We start from the raw sequence: 18,872 nt of genomic DNA on the forward strand, positions 1-18,872 counted from the left end.
ACGCGGGTCTCCTCATGGGCTCAGGGGACACGGGGAAGGGGGCTGCGCTGGACCGTACAGAGAAGGAGATGCGTAGTCCTTCTCGGTGTGACAGGGATGAAGGAGACCATGTCCTGACCCATCCCCACAGCCGCCCACCAGCACGGGGAGTTTGCGTAGGCTGTAGGTAAACTGGGAGGTTGCACTGCACCGTCTGCCCGTATGCGTAATGCATTTCCCCTGTTTCTCCGGTAGAAAGCAGCCGGTGCCCTGCATGTGTGTGTCTGGGGAGGACACTGAGCTGTCTAAAGCCAAACAACAAAAGTCGCTTCGTGCAATCCCACGCCTGAGAGCAAACAGAAAGTCAGGGGCGAAAGGGAAACGGGAACCCATCCCTAAACGCCACGGCTGGGGAGTGCTGGCGCTGGCCGACCTCCTCGTGAGCATGGTGCTCACCGTGCCAGCAGATTGCTCGGTCCTCAACGCCTCCTGCCCACATGCCCATGTTCTGGTGGCTTTCTGAGGCTTGAGTCACAGGCAGGCAAGTCAGCAAAGCCGCCGATCTGTGCAGCGGGACGTCGGGCAGAACTCCCGTAAGCTCAGGTGCCAGCACAGGTTGTGCCCCCACAGGACCATACCCTTCTCCCCATCGAGTTTGAGGTCCAGAGGGCTCTGCTGGAGGACAACTGACCCCTTTCAGCCCTGGGCAAGTGTTTCCCAGCAGGTCTGTCCCCTCCGGTCCCCTTCCCTCCTGGACCCTATATAGGAGGTGCGGGAGGACAAGATAAATGGGGAGGGGAGGGGGAGGCACAAGGGAAGGTCTATCTGCCAGGAACCCCCCCAGGGGCTGGGTGGGAGGACAGTAGCAGTTCCTTGGCCCCCCTGATTATAGCCCTCAATAAAAGCGATGAAGCTGGCAGAAGCGAGACTGGAGAGGGTAAGGGGGAGCGAGTCTGGTTCAGCATCGCTGCTGCTGCTGCTGCAGGGACAGCCGGGGGCTCCCCCTCAGCCCCACGTGAACCTCGCAGCTTTCGGGCGAGAGGTGGAAGGGGTTAAGGAAGTTGATGCCCATAACTATCTTTTTCTCTTGTAAAAACTCTTCTTTCAGCAATTTCCAATCTCAAGACACGTGGGACTGTGTATCTTGCTGACATCCCAATCCAGGGAGAAACCTGCCCAAGGGTTAAAGTTTGAGCAACCGAGCAAACAAGACAACTCCTCCTTCGTGTCACGTGAGTGTGGCTGCAGCTAAAGGCCAGGAAAAAAAAAAATTCATAAACCAAGGCTGCGGCTTCACAGGAGCTTCGTGCTCTCAGGGCAGGCTGGGAGACACGATGGATCTCCTGCCAAACTTTTCTGTTGTCACTTGGCTGCTCCTCATCATTTTTCTCAGCCTCCTGGTCCTGTAAGTAGAGGCTGGTCCCCAGGGGTGACCAGGGAGGAGGAGAACCCTGTGCCTGCAGCTGGGGAGGGGCTGGGGCCATCACCCTCAGTGTGATGTGCCCAAGAACAGGAATTAGTGTTAAAAAAACCCTCATCCTCGATCTTCCTGTGCTACCTTCAAGGCAGATCCGAGGGCTGATAAAGAGGGGCTGGCAAGGCTCCCCAGTGCCCTCCCTGTGCCAGCTGGAAGGGAAGGAGGAAGCTGGGCTGGACAGGGAGGGAAATAAAAAAGGAACTTCTTGATTTTTTTTTTTTTTTTGCTTATCTCAGCAGATCCAAAAGGAGAAGTAACTTCCATGTTTTTAACCGCAGCAAGCTCTGGTTGGCTGCAAAGGAGATGGGGTGTCCTCGTGCACTGCGAGCTGGGAGCAGGGCAGTGGGTGATGTCTATGTCTGCCTATGTGCTTGTGCCAGCAGATGCCCCCATTTAAATAGTTATGTTGGCAAAATTGCCCTTTTGCTTATGTCGCTCAGGGGAGCTGTAGTGAGCTATACAAGCAAAAACTTAATTTTGCTATTGTAATTTATGTCCCTGCTCAGCTGCTGTGGCTCTACCACCTGAGCATCAGAGTAGGTCTTTGCAAAGACAAGCACAAGGGCAGGTCTCAGCTTGAGAACTTAATCTCTCCGAGATCTCCCTTCAGTCAGCTGAGTGACAGTTGTCTGATCTGGGGAACTAAAGGAGGCCCCCGAATAAAGACCTGAGGTGCCCAGGTACACCGTGTTTGCCTAGGCTGGGGTGCAGCTCCTTTCAGTCCTCCTCTTGTATCAAAATGTACCCCGAATTATCTTGTACCCCGAGTGATCCTGCATTTATTGCAGCAGCAGACCTCGGCGGGTCTGCTGCTGCTGGTCCATAATTTCAGCTTTCTCTGGGTGACAGGAACCAGTTATTTAAGCTGTTCGCTGTGCTAGGATGAAGAACCTGCTCTTTTCATTGCATAAATGCATCTTACATGCTCTTTGCTTGGCAGCTATGGGATATGGCCCTTCCAGGCCTTCAAGAAGCTGGGCATTCCTGGGCCACAGCCTCTGCCGTTTTTGGGAACTTTCCTGGAATACCGGCATGTGAGTACCGCCAGCTGCTGCTCTGTAGCTGCCTTAGGTATTTAATTGTAGCTGGTGCTGGTTTTCCCATCCTTTAGGTATCTCTTTCCTCTGCCCTTGATTCAGTTGGATGGAAATTATGGTTTCAGGTAGGAAGCTCTTTGGACACACAGAGAACACAAAAATCCGGGTTGACCTGGAAGAGGTGTGCTGTGTTTTTCAAGTACTTTGTAATTTTAAGTTATTAGTTTCTCCCTGGGTTTCTACCTGTTCCCCAGCAGCTGATGTTCTATTGGAAACAAAGGAAAAAAGATATTGGAGAGATGGCTAAGACTGCTAATTTCTGAGAACTGCATGTTTCTTTGTGCTTTGTGTCATCCCCACGAAGAGACTGAATTAGTCCCAGCAATGCCCCATCCAGCCACTTGCTGTTGGGCCAGCCAGAGACTAACCCAGACAAATAGATTACTAAATAAAACTCAAATATTATCAAGTTATCTAATCTTACCAAATAACTAGGTAGTAGCTGGTCCCAGGCAACTGACTGCAAATGCAGAATAAAATGTATTAGCTTCAGTGAAAGAGGTGTTTTAGCTTGTGTTTTCTGGGTTTACAGCATGCACGTGGTCTCTTACTAATGGTTTGGTTGATGCATGGCGAGTGTTATGTGTCCCATAAGTTTCATCCTTACATGTAACATCAGTTAAAACCTTAAAGGAAACAAAGCAAAACAAAAAAGCCATCATCACTCCGGTTCAGTGACTGCAGTGGAAAATCTCATGAGGACAAGATCTCTAACTCGTCAAGGACACCCTGGGATCTAGTTCTGCCTGCTTACTCTGCTCACGCTAAAACTGTGTACCCTGTTGTACCTCGTCTTCATTACATTTTTAGCTCAGGTTGGCTAGTGGAAGTTGAAAGGGCTTTTTTTCCCCCCCTTCTCTGCTCTCTTTTTTCCTTCCAGTGCAAATGTCCCCTAAGAGTCTATGTGACTCTTAAGAACTACCATGCGCCCCCCAACCCCTACCACTTACAGTGGGTCTGTGGGATGCACCGTGCTGCCAGCTATGACCCGCTTTGATCACTCTTCCCTGGCAAACTGTTCGTTTCCCCTTTCTTCTTTTGCAGGGAGTCCTGAATTTTGATCAGATGTGCTTTGAGAAGTATGGCAAGATCTGGGGGTGAGTTTCTTTCTGCAGAACAAAACTGCCATTTGGGGCGCTCTGCGGCCCCAGAATAGCATGGAAAGAGGTATGTTGCCACCGTGTCTCAGCTCTGTAATTCCAGCTTAGAAAAATCCAGGTTCACCACTGGGAAATTCTCCAGCCGTCTGTCCAAGGCTTCTCTCCTGCTGGGATTTCAATACCATGCAGGGCTGGGATGCTGGTGGCCAGTTTGGGGGGTCGTTTGTTTGCATAAGCTTTGAAAATAACCTCCACTGCTTGGTGTCAAACTGAGCCTCATGCCTTTGAAGTGGCTCTTCTGTCTGTCTTGAGCAGAAAGCAAGCTGCAGGCTGCCGCAGTGTTTTTCATCTTGCTCCCTGCTTCTCCCAGAGCCGGGGCACGAGCTACCTTTCAACCTGCCTCCCTCCTCCCTGCTCCCTGCACAGCGCCGGTTTTGTGCAGGGGCCTCTTATCATGCTTCTATTGAGAACCTCTCAAACTGAAGCAAAATTGTTGCACAAAAAAAGTCCTCGGAGGCTTCATGAAACCTAGCACATTTTTTCGAAAGATTAAATGTTCTCAAGCCTCTTGAAGACGGCAGCTTCCCTCGGCTGTGGCCCAAGGCTTCCTGCCCTTTAGCCCACGCCATGGCTTTTAAGTTTTTCTGTCTCTGTTGATTGGAAAATGGAGGAGACAGATGAGTTTTTCCCCTCTCATTGCCTCGTAGGCCAGGCAGGGAAATCTCTTTACCCCACAGGCAGGCTATTCGGTATGGATTTATTGACACCAGCTACCAGTTGTGGAAACAGAGCTCAGACAGCCCAAGTGCAGGGGATCAATGTTGTGGCAAAAGCTGCCTTTTATCGAAACCCTCACTGCTTTGGCAACTCTCTAATACCACGGACGATTGCTAGAAATGCTCATGCTGTCTGCGTTTGGCACTTTATTTCTCTTTCTCCTGTTTTACTACATAATAAAACAGTTTCAGCCTCCTCCCTTTGGCTGTTTTGTCGGAGGGGACTCAGCTGGCCCAAACCCTTTGGGCTCCAACAGTCGATGTGCACGGCTCTGGCCGCAGACAAAGCAGGCTGCTTTTGCTCCAACTGACGGTGAGCAATGGACTGACCGTGGATTTCTCTTGGCTTAGGATTTTTGACGGCAGGCAGCCTGTGCTGGCCGTTTTGGACCCCGTCCTCATCAAAAATATCCTGGTGAAAGAGTGCCATGCCATTTTTACTAATCGCCGGGTAGGTATCTAGTGCTGTGCTTTGCTCTCCAGTGCAGAGCGCGGGCAGCAAGGAAGAAGGAGTTTCTTCTTGGTTTCTGTCTTCCTTCTCTGAGCCCTTCAGCAAGTAGTTGTGCCCCGGTTTAATGATGGTACCAACAACAAAACTCTGCTGGGGAGGTGTAGAGGTCACTCGGGCTGGGACCTTGGACATCAGCCTGGATGTACCCTGGGGCTGATGTCATTTATGCCTCTCACACTTTTGTTTCCATTTCTGTTGTTTGCTGGTTGAGGTAGAGCTGATATGACTTTAGGGACCAACGCTCTGTGGTGGGGCTTTTTTTGTATTTCTGTCATGTGGAAGGGGGTTGGAAACCTTCACCCATCTCCCTGTATAACCGTGTGCCTTTTGCTGTAACATTCTCCCTGTGCAGAACTTCGGTCTGAACGGGATCCTGGAGTCAGCCCTCAACGTGGCTGAAGATGAGAAGTGGAAAAGGATTCGTACTATACTGTCTCCAACCTTCACCAGTGGGAAGCTGAAGGAGGTAAAGCAGAGGCCACCAGTACTTTGCATCAGTAGCTGGAGGAGGACTGGGACATTTGTGAGTGCAGACCTTCCCCTCAAATGGGGAAGTCGCTCCATTTGTCAGGACCACATCCCTGAGCACCTGCGTTGTCGGGTGCAGTTCAGCAACACGATGGCTGTCTACCATCGCGGGGAGGGAGTCAGGAGAAGGGTATGGGGGATGAAATGGCACACAAGGTGTTGCAAGCTGAGGCTGTTGGCCCTATGACCTGTATTTTCTCCTTGCTACGCGCATCACTCAGACCATGGATGCCCATTTTCCATGCCCTCAGGAGCCATGTTCACTCCCAGCTGGAGCGGATGCTTAGCTGGAATGGGAGCAGCGTGTGGATTTGGGGAGGAGAACCTTGCTCAATCATAGTCATAAGAGCTCTGCGGACTGGTTATTAAGATGTGAGAAAGCAGAGTCTGAGGCTTGGAAATGGTACCTTTCCCTTCCCTGCCCTTCCTCCACAAGCCAAAGACGTGGCAAGTGGCAGACGGCAGTGCGGAATCGTCCAGCCTCGTTTGGGGGAGGTGAAAGAGTCGACAGTGCCTTTTGCTTTGATTTGCATTTCAGATGTTCCCTATCATTAATCACTATGGCGAAAAATTAGTGAAAAACATTGAGAAGAAAGTGGCTAGTGATGAGTTCGTGACCATGAAGGAGTAAGTGACTTGGGGGGGGGGTGCTGACAAGAAAAAGTTTGTGTTCACTGTGGGTAAGGGGCCATTCTAGAGAGCCTTTTCCATGCTGCAGCATAGATCCCTTGTCAACTATGGAGGCAAACTCCATAGTGGTCATGGGCATGGTATGTTCCTCAGCGGTGGGCTTGCTGTGCTCTGCTCTGCTCAAACGGAGTAACTATGCTCTGTTCCCTGTTTCTTTTTTGCTGGGGATTAATTTTGAGGAAGGTGTAGGGCCCGTTCCAGAAGCCCCGCAAGATGATGTATTTTGGGATGTAATTTTTACAATCTCTTTCACAGATGGAAGTCAGAATACAGTCTTTGTTACCGCAAACTGCAGTTCAGTGCTTTCCAACCACAGCCTAGATTTTTGACGCTGAGAAAAATTGGGGTGGTGAATGCAATGGGGGAAACTTGGGAAAATATAATGACGGTTACTACCAGATCAGGACTGGACCTGGTATGTTAGGACTTTGCAGTGAGTCCTTGATTAAAAGAGATTCCCTCTCTCAAGGATTGTTCCTAGATGGGCTTTTATTCACTACTCTGGTTGGGTTCATCTCATTCACTCTCTCTTCTTCTCTACCTAGCATTTTTGGAGCCTACAGCATGGATGTGGTGGCCAGCACTTCTTTCAGTGTGAATATTGACTCCATGAGCAACCCCAGTGACCCCTTCGTCACCAACATTAAGAAATTTCTCAAATTCAGTTTCCTAAACCCTGTGTTTGTACTCTTAGGTATGACACACTTCATCTCATACAGCCCTGAATCCATCTCCGAGGTGGTGACCCCCTGCATTTCCCGGTAGCTCCCTTAGTAGCTTTGAGTCCTCTTTGCCATAGGGGAGATGCTCAGCACCTTGCAGGATTAGATTCACCCTAGCAGATCTGCAGAAACAGTTCCCCAGGGAAACCACAGTCAAGATTTTTACAGCCCATGTGCATCTTTGCAGCACGCTCCTACAAGCAGAGACCCTGTTGGCAGAGACGCGATGGAGAGCTTCTCTGTCACAGGGACCTGCACTCCGCGTGGCATAGGGGCCATAGAGGGATACACCGAGGAGATTCTCAAGTGCTATTGCATGTCAGCCATGGTTAGGTAGAAAGAGAGCTGAAGGCAACAAAAAGAAATTTTTGGGGCCAGAGTTCAGATTTACCCCTGTCCTTTCTATGCTTTGTGCCGCTTTTTAGTTTCTTGGGCCCCTCTGAGCTAAAATATGTTGTTGTTTTGTCTCCTTTTAGTGTTGTTCCCCTTCGTTATCCCAGTGCTGAAAAAGATGAATGTGACTCTGTTACCCTCAAACGTCATGGACTTCTTCAAGGGCGTCTTCACAAAAATGAAGAAGGAACGAGAAAAGGGCAGCAGCACGGTGGGTCCAGCCCAGGTGGCCTTCTCTCTTCACTCTGCCGTCTTTCTGAGTGCAGGAGGGTCCTGGTGGCATCTTGAGAAGCTGTGGTGTATCGCCTACTCTCCAGAACAGCTCCCAGCTCATCAGACCTGGGGAGGGCCAGAAACATGCCCTGCCTGGGCTTCCATATGGAGAAAGTATCTGTGTTCACAGAGGGTCTCCAGTGGGAACTTCAAAGTGCCCTGAAGCTGTGAGCCTGCCGCTGGGGCTGTGAATGGAGCAGGGGTCTCAGCAAGGGGCTTGTGCTGGGCAAGGTTTGCCTCCTCCCCACCCACATCTTCTCTGACTGCCTCTGTTTCTCCCCAGGACCGGGTTGATTTCTTGCAACTCATGGTTGACTCGCAGAGCTCACATGACAAGTCTGCTGAGACCGACTCGTACAAATGTATGTCTTGAGTTCTGTCCTCCTCTCAGCAGAAAGCATGATAGTTCCTCGTGTGGTTAAAGGAATGAAGTAGGAGAGGATTTTAGTCATTAATCCTACGAGAGATTCAAGGTCTCAGTAGTGGGGCTGTAATGATGCTTATCACGCATCAGCCATATTTTATTATATCCCATTTCCTGGGATAAATCCAGAGGTCTGTTTGTGCAACAAAGAGCAAACAGAGTGAATATGTCCTTACTCCCTTTTCTTGTTTTATCTTCTCTGAAGGCCAGCGATGTTGGCTGTATTTCATAAAGCACACAAAGCACATACATACGCTGCATGTACCTTGCTCATCTGTAAGCTCATCTCTGATCTGCATCCTAGTTAAACTCTTAGATTTAGAAAATAATGGCTCAGCCAAAGCATAGTCCCAATCCATCAACCTCAATCAAGGCAGGATGCTTGTAGACTTTTGAGGTGCCAGGACAGGGTATTTGTACAGCACCCTGCACTGCAGGCTGCACCCTGGCAATGCTTGGACACTACTGCAGTACCAGCGTTAAATCCTGAACTGGCTTTATTACCACTGCCACGTTATGCTCAGGGCTACTAATCCCTCAGCAGCACAAGGCTCACCTCATGACTTAGAGGAGGTGCTGGACATCTCTTCATCTCTAACTTTTCCTGGCATGTGCCCTTGTTTTTTTGGCCCAGGAGCATGGTCCTAGAAGACAGCAGAGACTTTCTGAATCAGGCTCAGGCTGCACATAGCTTGATTCTGCTCTTAAAGAAAGCAACGTAACACTGCTGATCTTGACAGCGGTTTTCTGCCTGTACACCACTGCCAGATCCACCCCTTCGTGGTACCGGAGGGTTAGCTGCATGTTTCCTTTACCAACTGTTAAGTAGTTATGAATACCATTACCTAGACTGATGAGTGGGATCCTGAATTCCCAAGTGTTAATCATTGTAGTTTTCAGCTTCTTGCATGTGCTTTTATGCCTCTTTTCAGCATTAAGTGATGAGGAGATTCTGGCCCAGGCTCTTGTGTTTGTCTTTGCCGGTTATGAGACCACCAGCTCCACCCTCAGCTACATATCGTATAACCTGGCCACCCACCCTGACGTGCAGCAGCGACTCCAGGATGAGATCGATGCAAACCTGCCCAAAAAGGTAAAGGAGGGTGCGGAGATGCTGGGGTTGTTCCCATTCGTGCCTTGTAGACCCTCAGCCAAAAGCCAGGTTGGAAAAAAAAGCAGAGTGCAGGAGGTGCTGGCACTGAGATTTCCCCTCCTCTGGTCTCCGATGCCCGAAGGGGAAGCGTTGCGGGGGTTTGGGTTGAAGTCCCGTGTTTATAGCCTGATTCCTCTCCCCAGGCTACTCCCACATACAACGCCATCACGCAGATGGAATACCTCGATATGGTGGTGAACGAATCCCTCCGGCTCTTCCCTCCCGGCGGCCGGATCGAGAGGGTCTGCAAGAAGACGGTGGAGCTCAACGGTGTGACTATTCCAAAGGGCATGGTGGTCATGGTCCCAGCCTACGTGCTGCATCGTGACCCGGGGTACTGGCCAGAGCCGGAGGAGTTCAGGCCTGAGAGGTGAGGGCCAGGTGGGGGGCATAGCTGCACGCTCAACCTCAGCCCTGGGAGTGGAAATGGCAGGGAAAGTGGGGAATGCATGATTATAACATTTAAATCAGGCATTTATCATTGTCTGACATCTAGTCTTAGCATTACCGTGAGGGGAGTTTTATGATCTACATCCATAAACTGTGCATGGAATTTAATTAACTGCATTGAAGGGAGCGACAGTGAGAGCAGCTCCCAGCAGCTGTAACACTGAGGGGTTTATGGCCAGATATTAAAACAAGAGGCATTGGGTGACTGGCACAATGCCGTGCAAATCAGCAGTGGAAGGGCAAAGACGGGTAGGAAAAAAACTTCATTTTTCAACTCAAGTGATGAAACAATCCTTGCTTAGGAGTCACTGTCAGACCCTGCGAAATGAGGCAATGACCCAAGGCAGACCTGGGAGACGTTGGGCTTGATAGTCTTCAGGTTGCCACAAAGACATTGAGGGCTGGTCCAGAGAAAGACCAGATCTGTGCCCTTTCACCAGGAGTTGATATACCCCTGGAAGCTAACCCCAGTGTGGGGATATGGTGACCTTAGGGACAAAACGTGCAGCAGAAGCAGGCAGAAGTTAGGGAGAGGGATGGGTCCTGCTGAAATCACCTATGGATCCCTACGGTCACCTTGTGTTGAATGCAGAAGGAACCACCCAAATGGGAGTACTCTGGCAATGGGCAGGTTACGTCAGTAGCTGCATCCTTACTCCAGTTGACAAACCGGGCACGGGTAGCTGGGCAGGAGCTCTTTAGGGATCACTTGCCTTGCTGGGAGTTCATCAGAGGGGTGTGCTGGTGTCTCAGTAGCAAGACACTTCACTGCTGACTTAGCATGGCTGAGGTTTGTACCTGGACCTCATGCATCGGGAATGAAAAGCTTTCTGACATGAAAACTAACTGATCACTAAGAAGTATTACTGAAAATGCTCAGTGGCAAATTTCTCTGTGAAGCTGATTGTTCTTCCCTGTTTTTCATGATGAGGAGAGGAATGGCTGGCGTGTCTCAAAAGCAACCCTCCCTTTAGTCACGCAGGGGGAGAACGTCTTTGTGTTCGCTCAGTCCTTTGATCTGAAGGGAAGACGTGAAGCTGTAACCTGTGTGGTTTAGGGTTTGAAATCTGGGTTCAGATTTTGAGCCGAGAGGAAGTTCTGAGAAAAGAGTAGTTATGAAATCCATTAGCATATTTCAGGTATTCCCTGTTCACCTGTTGCCCCTGGAGATGCACAACCAACTCCAAACAGCAGGATAAAAGCAGAGGCATAAGGTATCTACTGAGACAGAAAGAAGGGACTCAGCTGGGTTCTTCTAATGTGCACAGAAACACAAAAAGCTTTTGCCTTCCCAGACCCCTCATCACTGCGGATCTGAAAGCTGACACATCCTGGAACAGTAGCTCTTTCTAACTTTTTTTGTTGTTGTTGTAATCAGGTTCAGTAAAGAGAGCAAAGAGTCTATTGACCCCTACACCTTCCTGCCATTTGGGGCTGGCCCCAGGAACTGCATAGGAATGAGGTTTGCTCTCCTCATCGTGAAAGTGGCTATGGTCGTCCTGTTGCAAAAATTCTCATTCAGAACCTGCGAAGACACTCCGGTGAGGATATGGGATCATGTGCTTCATTATCTTCCCTTTAGTCCCACGGAGATGGTCCTGCGTGCTCTCTTTTGCCTATATCTCAGGACAAACGGGGAACTGTCTCTCATGCACATTAAATCCCTCTCTTCCCCAAGGAGTTCAGAGACCACTAGCTTCAGGACCGCTGAACCTTGTCTGCAGACTGGGGTTTTACTACTTCACACAGAGATCAGGGAGGAAGATTTCACTGTGGCTTAGAGAGGCATATGGGAATAACTGTATTTAAATCTTCTCAGCTAATTTAAAAGGTTCACCACAAGTTACTGATACATTTTTTCAAGCCTCTACAGAGGGAAATTTAATGTTGGTGGAAAATGTCAGGCTGAAATCCCTGAAGTCCTCCATCTCTCTTTGGGTGCACCTAAGTTGTGGGGTGCTCGCTCCCCCATGGTGCGCTGCCGGTCTGCCTTGACCTGCCTTAGGAAGACCCTGCTCTAGAGAGCAGAAAGGGAATATCTCCCCCAGCCCGCTCCAAAGCTGCGCTTTGCGACACAAACGCGGCTATTCTCTGTGAGACATCCCAAGACGCTAAAATTCATCTCTTATGGGCCACCAGGCAGTCACTAAAGGGTAACAATTTTCAAGCAAGAACAATCTGAGCTAAATTTGAATTGGCAACCCTCTCCCTCTTTGAGGTTATGCAGGATCCCGCCACGTTTTGGTTTTGCCCAGGATCCCTGTGAACACCGCATTCAGTGCTGATGGGTCAGGCCCTGCAAGATGGGGCTGTTCGACATAAAGTAAATGCGATGGCTGTTGGAAATTGTAGGATGTCAAGCAAGCCCTCCTGAAAACATGACAACTCCCTATGACTCAGAGGCAGGTAGCACTGTTTGATTTTAGCTTCCAACCCTGACCCAGCTTTCTGCATTGACTGCTGCAAAAGGCATTGCCATTAATACATTTTTGTTCACAAGGCGAGCGTAGGAAATCGGAGCGGGGGGGGGGGGGGGGGGGCAGCAAGTGTATTCAAAGGACATTTGTTGTAAGAAACTGAAAAATCCTTATTAAATTATTACTTGGCACGGGTGCTCAGCTGGAATCTCTGCAGATTCAGATTGCAACTCAACTAGTAACCTGGAGGTGAAAGACTGTAATAGTCCATTAACAATGCGGTGACCTATCCACCCTCCCCCAAGTCTAATGACATTTTTCTAGTCCTCTGCAATCCATAAAATTGATTCTTTTTACAACTGCCTTTAATTAAAAGGAGACAAGTTAAATATGTATTGTATTATTGGTGCCCATAGGTTTATGGGGCTCTTTCAGCCCTTTTTTCTACAGAAGATGTCACGTACATCAAATCAGAGCAGGAGGGAAAAATTCATGCCGGAACATCCCTTTGGAATACATATATGGAAGCTGCAGCCTCCTCTCACTCATCCACTGATGGCACACTGGGCTCCGAGCCACATTGCTTAAATTTCCTGAAACAAAGCTTACTGGGATATTGGGATTTTAATGTAGCTTGTCGAGCTGGGGTGTATTACCCTTGTCCTGATGGGGAGAAGGAGAGCTGGGATATGAGCAGCATAGAAATGATGGAGGAGACTTGGTAAAACACTCCTCCCTCCCCTACAAGATGACTCCCTCCAACACCAGTTTTAAATGTTCTTTTCATTGAGATTTCCAGCTCACCCCAAGGGAGCCCGTCACTTTTCGGTTTGAGGATGCTTTTTCTTTGGTACTCCATCTGAGCAGCAATCTTAGTTTCGTTCTTCCTGGAGAGCTTATAGCTCCTCCAGCTCCCATTACGATCTAGCTCCACTTAGCACTGAGACACTTCAGCATTAAACAAAATGGCACGGCGTGCCCCTCCTCAGCTGTGGCTCCCCAGATGGATTTTGGCTGATTTTTCCCTCCAGGTGCAGCCTGTTGCTCAGTGCAGGTCTTCCTACCACGCCATGTGAAAGCCAGAATTCACTAACCAGTTTATTCAGGAGCTGAGGGCTACTCAATCCCAGGTCGTAGCTGTTTTGCATGAGCAATAGCGATAGTCCTGCCATAAGTACATCTGTAAGTTAGAAAATGCCTTGAAAACAAGGGGTGGCTGAGACATACGTGGGCTGTAGGGGTCCTGTCAGCATCATGACTGTCCTTTTTCCCAGTTTACGTGGCTATTTTGGTCTTTTTCCTCCTGCTCAAGATCCCGCTGGTTCTGGACACGAAAGGTTTCATGCAACCGAAGAAGCCCATCGTCCTGAAGATGGTCCCCAGAGCCCACGCCGATCTGGAGAAGTGAAGGAAGCAGACACAAATCAGAGACTTTTGCTTGATGGTGCCTCTTCCAACTCTTGAGAGGAGACCCAGATTGATGTGTGCGCTGTAGAAATGTCAGTGGTGCAACCCCCCCATTTCACAACAGGGCATTAGGGGTTTAGCCCAGCATAATTACATGAGCATTATCCTAATGAAAACTAGCCCCAGATCCCACTGTCCCCGATCACAATAGGCATTTTGCAAGACCATTTGCACTCAAGTTATTTGGGCAATTTTTTCTCTTCCTCTGAAGAGGCACTTTTCTAAGCAATTTGATTCCAGACACTGTCAGTCTCTTCTGGCAGTGTAATTTAAATCAAGATAGGGAGAGCAAATTGCACATAGTTAAGTAATGCTACCATTGCTCCTGCTCCTACTGCCTGCTGGGTGACTCTGTATGTCTTCTGGTTTTATTCTCCTGGGAATGCAGAGTTGTCCGGGGCTATTTCCTCAGCTGTGTGCTATGACCCTGAGAAGTGTTAAAATGGTTGCCTCCTTGCGGGAATGAACGCCTGCGGCAAATTTTCTGATGCTGATTTATTGAGATTTTTCTTATGATCTTAGATGGCTTTTGCGTGATTCAGAGTCCAGATGAGTTAAGTGGAGGAGCCCAGAGACAAGCAGTTACCCCTAATGACTGAGATTTGCAGAGTGGGAGAGAAGTGCCCCTCATTGTGTTTCCTGATTGTTTGTGTATTTTACCGCGGGTGTGCAGCCATCTCCAATAGAAGGGACTGTCAACACAGGCACCATCTATACTGCTATCATGACACCTTTTAGTCTCTGATTTATATTAGGCCATCATATGACCAACTTAACTGAATTAATAATGATGCAGGGTGCAGCACTGAGAGCCTTCAGATGTCCTGGAGAACCCCAGTCTGGAAGAAGGTGATGCCTTTGGCTATTGAGAGCTGGACAGTCTTGCTAGGCTCTGTCATTTTTTAGACCCTAGAAGATCTGTACGCTCACATTTCATATCATTCCTCCAGAAACTGCTACCGGAGGGCTAACTGCAATAAAAAGCTCACGTACCTCTTCTGTAACCAGTTGATGCCAGTCTCTGTTCCTGCTCTTTCCTCCATACACAAGTGAATCCATCTGTAGGTCTCGTAAGCCATCGGCCAGAAAACCATGTGGTGCCATCACCTCTCCCAGCTGGGCTTCCTCACTTCTTCGGTGGGATCCTCAAAAATCAGTGCCACAGAGTGGAGACAGAAGTTCTCTTTCGCAATTCATCCTTTCGCTGTCACCCTGTAGCACCACAAATTACTGAGGATGTGGTCTTGCTAGTCTCAGCCAAGCATTTGTCTTTCTGTGAAAGTGGAGGGGTTTGATTCCAGCATCTGGTCCATGCTGCAGAGCAGCTGACCTCATGCAGGGTTCAAAGTGCTCTCCATGCTCTCTCCTAAACCTCTCATGCACCTGCTTTTTTTGTGCCTTTCTACAGGAGGATGTCTTCTGCTTCCAAACTGTCAAATTGCAGCACTGGGTGAAATACTTGCATGTGCATATACATTCAACCCAGCCACTAGCGTATATATTGGTGCTTGGATTCCTGGGAGGTGAAAACTCATTATATCCTGAATGAATCCCTAAGTGTATCATCAGTAGTAAAAGCTGCTTCTGGAGATGTGGACTGTAAGATACAACAGTCCAAAATAAGTGGCTGAGCGGAGTCACTGATGGTGTGAAGCGGTTCTTATTGCAAAATTGGGCTTAGGAACTTTATTCACTACATAGCAGCGCTTATATTTCTTTTATATTCTTTTATATACAGATAGATATATTATACATATATTATTCTATATTCTTTTTATGCTTTCTTTCTATACTTTTTAGGAATTGAGTAGAAAACCCCAAAAGAGCCATAATAACCTTTCTGCAGCAGATTAAATTCCCCAGTGAAAGACACCCTTGACTGGAAGTGTAGGAGAAGAGTAAGGCTGCTTCTCCAGAGAGTCACCAAAGAGCTGGGTGGGAGGGTCAGAAAAATTCCCAACAGCTCGGGCAGCCACATCTTCCCCTTCTGCCTTCGTAACCCGCAGCAGCACAGCTCCTTTCTGCCACCAATGTACCAAAGTGACAATTCATCTTCGTTTTCGGCTGTTGCTGTCCCCTTTTTTAAAGCCACGGCACTGTGTTTGACTCTGATAGCACATCTCAGGGGAGAATGACAAAACAGAGAAGCAGTCAGACCCCTGGAGAACAAACAGCCAAAAAGTGCCCGCACCGTCACAGCAGTTCATAAAAAGGGGCATGGAGAATCCTCAGGTCTCTGCCTTGAGAGGTGACCACGAAGACGAGGGTGAGGAAGTCACACACAGTGTCACAGGTCAGGGATGAATTAATGACCTTGCTGGAGCGAAGGCCGTAGCTTGCCTGGTGGCAGCGAGGGAAGGGTTTTGCCTCCTCGATCTGCGCCCGTGTTGGAATTAATCACTCGCGTACAAATGTCAACACTACGGAAAACATCCTTCAGTATAATCTCTCTCACAAAGCTGCTTAACATTTTGGTAATATACAGTTCACTCGCAGGTGTCAAAGGATTTCAGCCTCTCTCATCTCTGTTCAAAGGCATCTTCATCTGATGGCACCCCGTGCCGATGAAGCGGGGGAGCAAGCTGCTGCGACCAGCAACGCCGACGTACCCGCGGAGAGACCGACCGGTGAACACACAGCACTGTTTTATCTCCCGGCATCTGCACGGGATTCTGGCAAGGAACAAAACAATGCCGAGGGGTGCCAAATCTCAGCTTCATTTTGCTGAATTCGGTCGTGCTTAAGAGCGGAAAGCGCGCACCTTCGTCGGTTCCCACTTGTCTTGGAGGTTTGCCATCAGGTTTTGGCTTCGTGGAGTGGCTGGGGGGGACCTTGCAGTGGGGAATCGCTCGGATACAGTGGGTTTCCCAACAGGCACAGCATACAGGACACTGTTTCTTGGCTTTATTCCAGACTGAGCAGCTATCGGAGGGTTGTTCTATGTGAACCCTTTCTGGTCCGATTTCCAGAGGTATTGAGCGTGCAGCGCTCCCCCCAAAGAGAAATAAAGCTGTGCTCTTCAACAGCCACGTTCCTCGGTTTACATGCCCATAAAATTGTTTTAAAAATTATTTACAGTTAGGCAATAGTGAAATTTGGTGTGCGTCCACCTTATGCCATGCTTTGATTCAGATCACAGCAAGGTCACAGAGTGACCAAATGGGTTTCCTTTTGAATGACACTAAAGCAGAAGTGCTTCAGGAGCTCATCCCACATATTCTGGCTGCTGACAGCTTGAAGAAAGTCCTCTACTCCCCCAGAAAAACATATAGGGTGAGTATAGGGCCCTCAGCATCAACTCCTTTGCTCTGCATATCCCCTTCCTACAGCACAGCACTGCTTCCTAAATGCAAACACAGCTTCAGCTTAGCAACAGCTCCTTCTGTAAGGGTAGTCCACCACCAAGTTGCATCATTCCAATATGGCCCCGTTGACTCATGCTTCAATTATTTAGGCTGGTTTCAAGCGAGAGCACCCGCTTGCACTTAACATGGTGCTCGCTCATTGAAGTGGTATCGCTGCCAGGCTTAACATACGCTCGAGTGCTTTGCTGGCTCTCGGTCTTCTCCCATCACTGTGCAAGCTGGCAAGCGGGAGGTCTCAGGCCAGTCCCGGGTAGAGTGGTCGTGCCTGCCACAATTTGCAAGATGCTTGGAGCTTTCCTGACCCTGACCCAGGCTTGCATAGAGGTTGTCTGTATTATTGCTGCTGGTGCTGTACTGGACCCGCTGCTGAAGAGAGACAGGCCTCCAGACGCTCTTATTGAATGCTCCATTCGGTTAAAATCAATGGAATCATCAGCCCACAGAGTCTGCCCAAAGGTCAGGAAGCAGTGATTTTTTCCTGCAGCAGGTTTGGTCCTGAGCTCTTGTTTTAGTGTGAGGATTGCAAGCCAAAGCACTTCAGCAGGTAGGTTATGAAAGTGTTGTGACTGCTAGTTTTAAGCTGACAGGCTAATGTAACAAGTGCATAACGAGGTCTCCTAAAATAGAGACGTAAATTCTTTGCGGCGCTTGTTTCTTGGACAACTCAAAAACGAGCTGGTGATGGACACGGCGCAGGCTGGGCTGGTGTCCTGCAAGGCAAAATGCAGAAGAGCCTTGAAGAGGAACCCACCAGCGTGGAGGAGGTGGAGGATACCAGGAGAAGGGAGTGCCGGACCACGGGCCAGGACCAGGTGGGGACAACCCCTTTTCCCCACCCCATTCCAGCCCATGGTCCCAAATTTCTCCCCCTTCCCAGCCCGTCCCCATCCATCTGTCGCACAGAGACAGTTCTGTGGTTCCTCAGTCCCGCATGTGCCAGCAGCAGTCATCTCCAGAGTCAAAGGACACAACGGCAGAAGGACCTCGTCTTTACCCCTCTAATCACTCAAGGCACACGTACGCTATCAGCTGGACACACGACATACCATGGACTGAATTTGCAGAAACACTTTGAGCTTTCATTTTGAAGTCCAGTGATTCAATCCCCCACAGAGCTAAGGTAAGCGGCTGCGATGCTGCTGCGGTGAATTCAAGGCTTCAAGTCAAACAGCAGTCATTTAACCACGCTTTTAAAGTTCATTTCATTTGAATGTCATATGTCAAACTGATGCTACTTCCAATGAAGGCCAATAGATGTTTATTCCCCTCGCAGCTGGCCGGCAGTCTGACATTCATTATTGAAGCCTTGCAACTGCCAGGGATTGAAGCTACCTGTAGGAGTGCGTCTATCAAAGCCTTCCACCTTTTAAGGGTTATTCCCTGTAATATCAGCTCATACATTTTAGTTCAGGCTCATTTTACAGCTGCCATAGGTCTGCAGTTGTTTTTTCCTATGGCTGGGCAAGGTCAGGCGTTGGGTTTTGGCCATTCCCTCCAAAATTATGTCGTTACCTCATTTTTCATGGCTTCTCCTGGGTTCAGACTCGCTGTCACTGTGCACCAGCCCCTGAGATTTACGATATGAATGTTCCTCTGCTTGGTCTTATGGCTGTGGGCAGTGGCCAACCCACAGGACCACAATGCTGGTGGCCCAGCTACAGCATCTTGATGCAGCTCCAGCCCTCCTTGGAGCAAGCACTGCAAATTCTGTTTCTGAGGAGTAAGCTCATGCCTGAAATACCTGATATTTTGTAGCTTACCGGGCATTAAAATGTTCAACTGGCTGCAGAGGAGTTTACAAAAGGAAAAAAAAGACAACAGAGATGATCAGATTAGTTTGCATTTAGACATTGCCCTGAAAGTCACAGAGCAATTTACACCTGTACGAAGAGTCTGCAGAGTTATATTGAATCAGACCTGGAGCATTTTACAGCCACTTTGCATGAGCATAAATGATAACATAAGGTGCAAAGGAAACAGCCAGCCGGACAATTACAGAGCGTCTTCACACGCCTTATTAATCCTCATTACAGCCCTCTGTGCTGAGACT

General features: G+C 48.9%; 1 protein-coding gene across 3 annotated transcripts; it reads left to right on the plus strand.

Annotated features, from left to right (window-relative positions):
* The first annotated feature begins 1,264 nt into the window (after nt 1–1,264).
* On the plus strand, nt 1,265–16,466 carry LOC126034276 (cytochrome P450 3A29-like). 3 transcript variants are annotated; one of them, XM_049791777.1, is made up of 13 exons: nt 1,265–1,384; nt 2,397–2,490; nt 3,598–3,650; nt 4,781–4,880; nt 5,293–5,406; nt 6,007–6,095; nt 6,704–6,852; nt 7,357–7,484; nt 7,830–7,908; nt 8,903–9,063; nt 9,267–9,493; nt 10,952–11,114; nt 13,303–16,466. In XM_049791777.1, exons 1-13 carry the CDS (start codon nt 1,314–1,316, stop codon nt 13,396–13,398), a joined length of 1,524 nt encoding a protein of 507 aa, XP_049647734.1. In that variant the 5' UTR covers nt 1,265–1,313; the 3' UTR covers nt 13,399–16,466. The 3 variants fall into 3 exon arrangements, with proteins under 3 accessions (XP_049647734.1, XP_049647735.1, XP_049647733.1); XM_049791778.1 differs by lacking the exon at nt 10,952–11,114; XM_049791776.1 differs by lacking the exon at nt 13,303–16,466 and having other exon boundaries at nt 10,952–12,094.
* The last annotated feature ends 2,406 nt before the right edge of the window (nt 16,467–18,872 follow it).

Source organism: Accipiter gentilis, chromosome 33 (assembly GCF_929443795.1).
Source record: "Accipiter gentilis chromosome 33, bAccGen1.1, whole genome shotgun sequence".
Classification (NCBI taxonomy): Eukaryota; Metazoa; Chordata; class Aves; order Accipitriformes; family Accipitridae; genus Astur; species Astur gentilis.

Excerpts from the sequence above, each read along its gene's own strand:
- LOC126034276 (XM_049791776.1), top strand. The coding sequence starts at position 1,314 with ATGGATCTCCTGCCAAACTTTTCTGTTGTCACTTGGCTGCTCCTCATC. Across the intron at positions 1,385-2,396 it reads TTTCTCAGCCTCCTGGTCCT|CTATGGGATATGGCCCTTCC; the intron begins GTAAGTAGAGGC and ends TTTGCTTGGCAG. Across the intron at positions 9,064-9,266 it reads ATGCAAACCTGCCCAAAAAG|GCTACTCCCACATACAACGC; the intron begins GTAAAGGAGGGT and ends TCCTCTCCCCAG.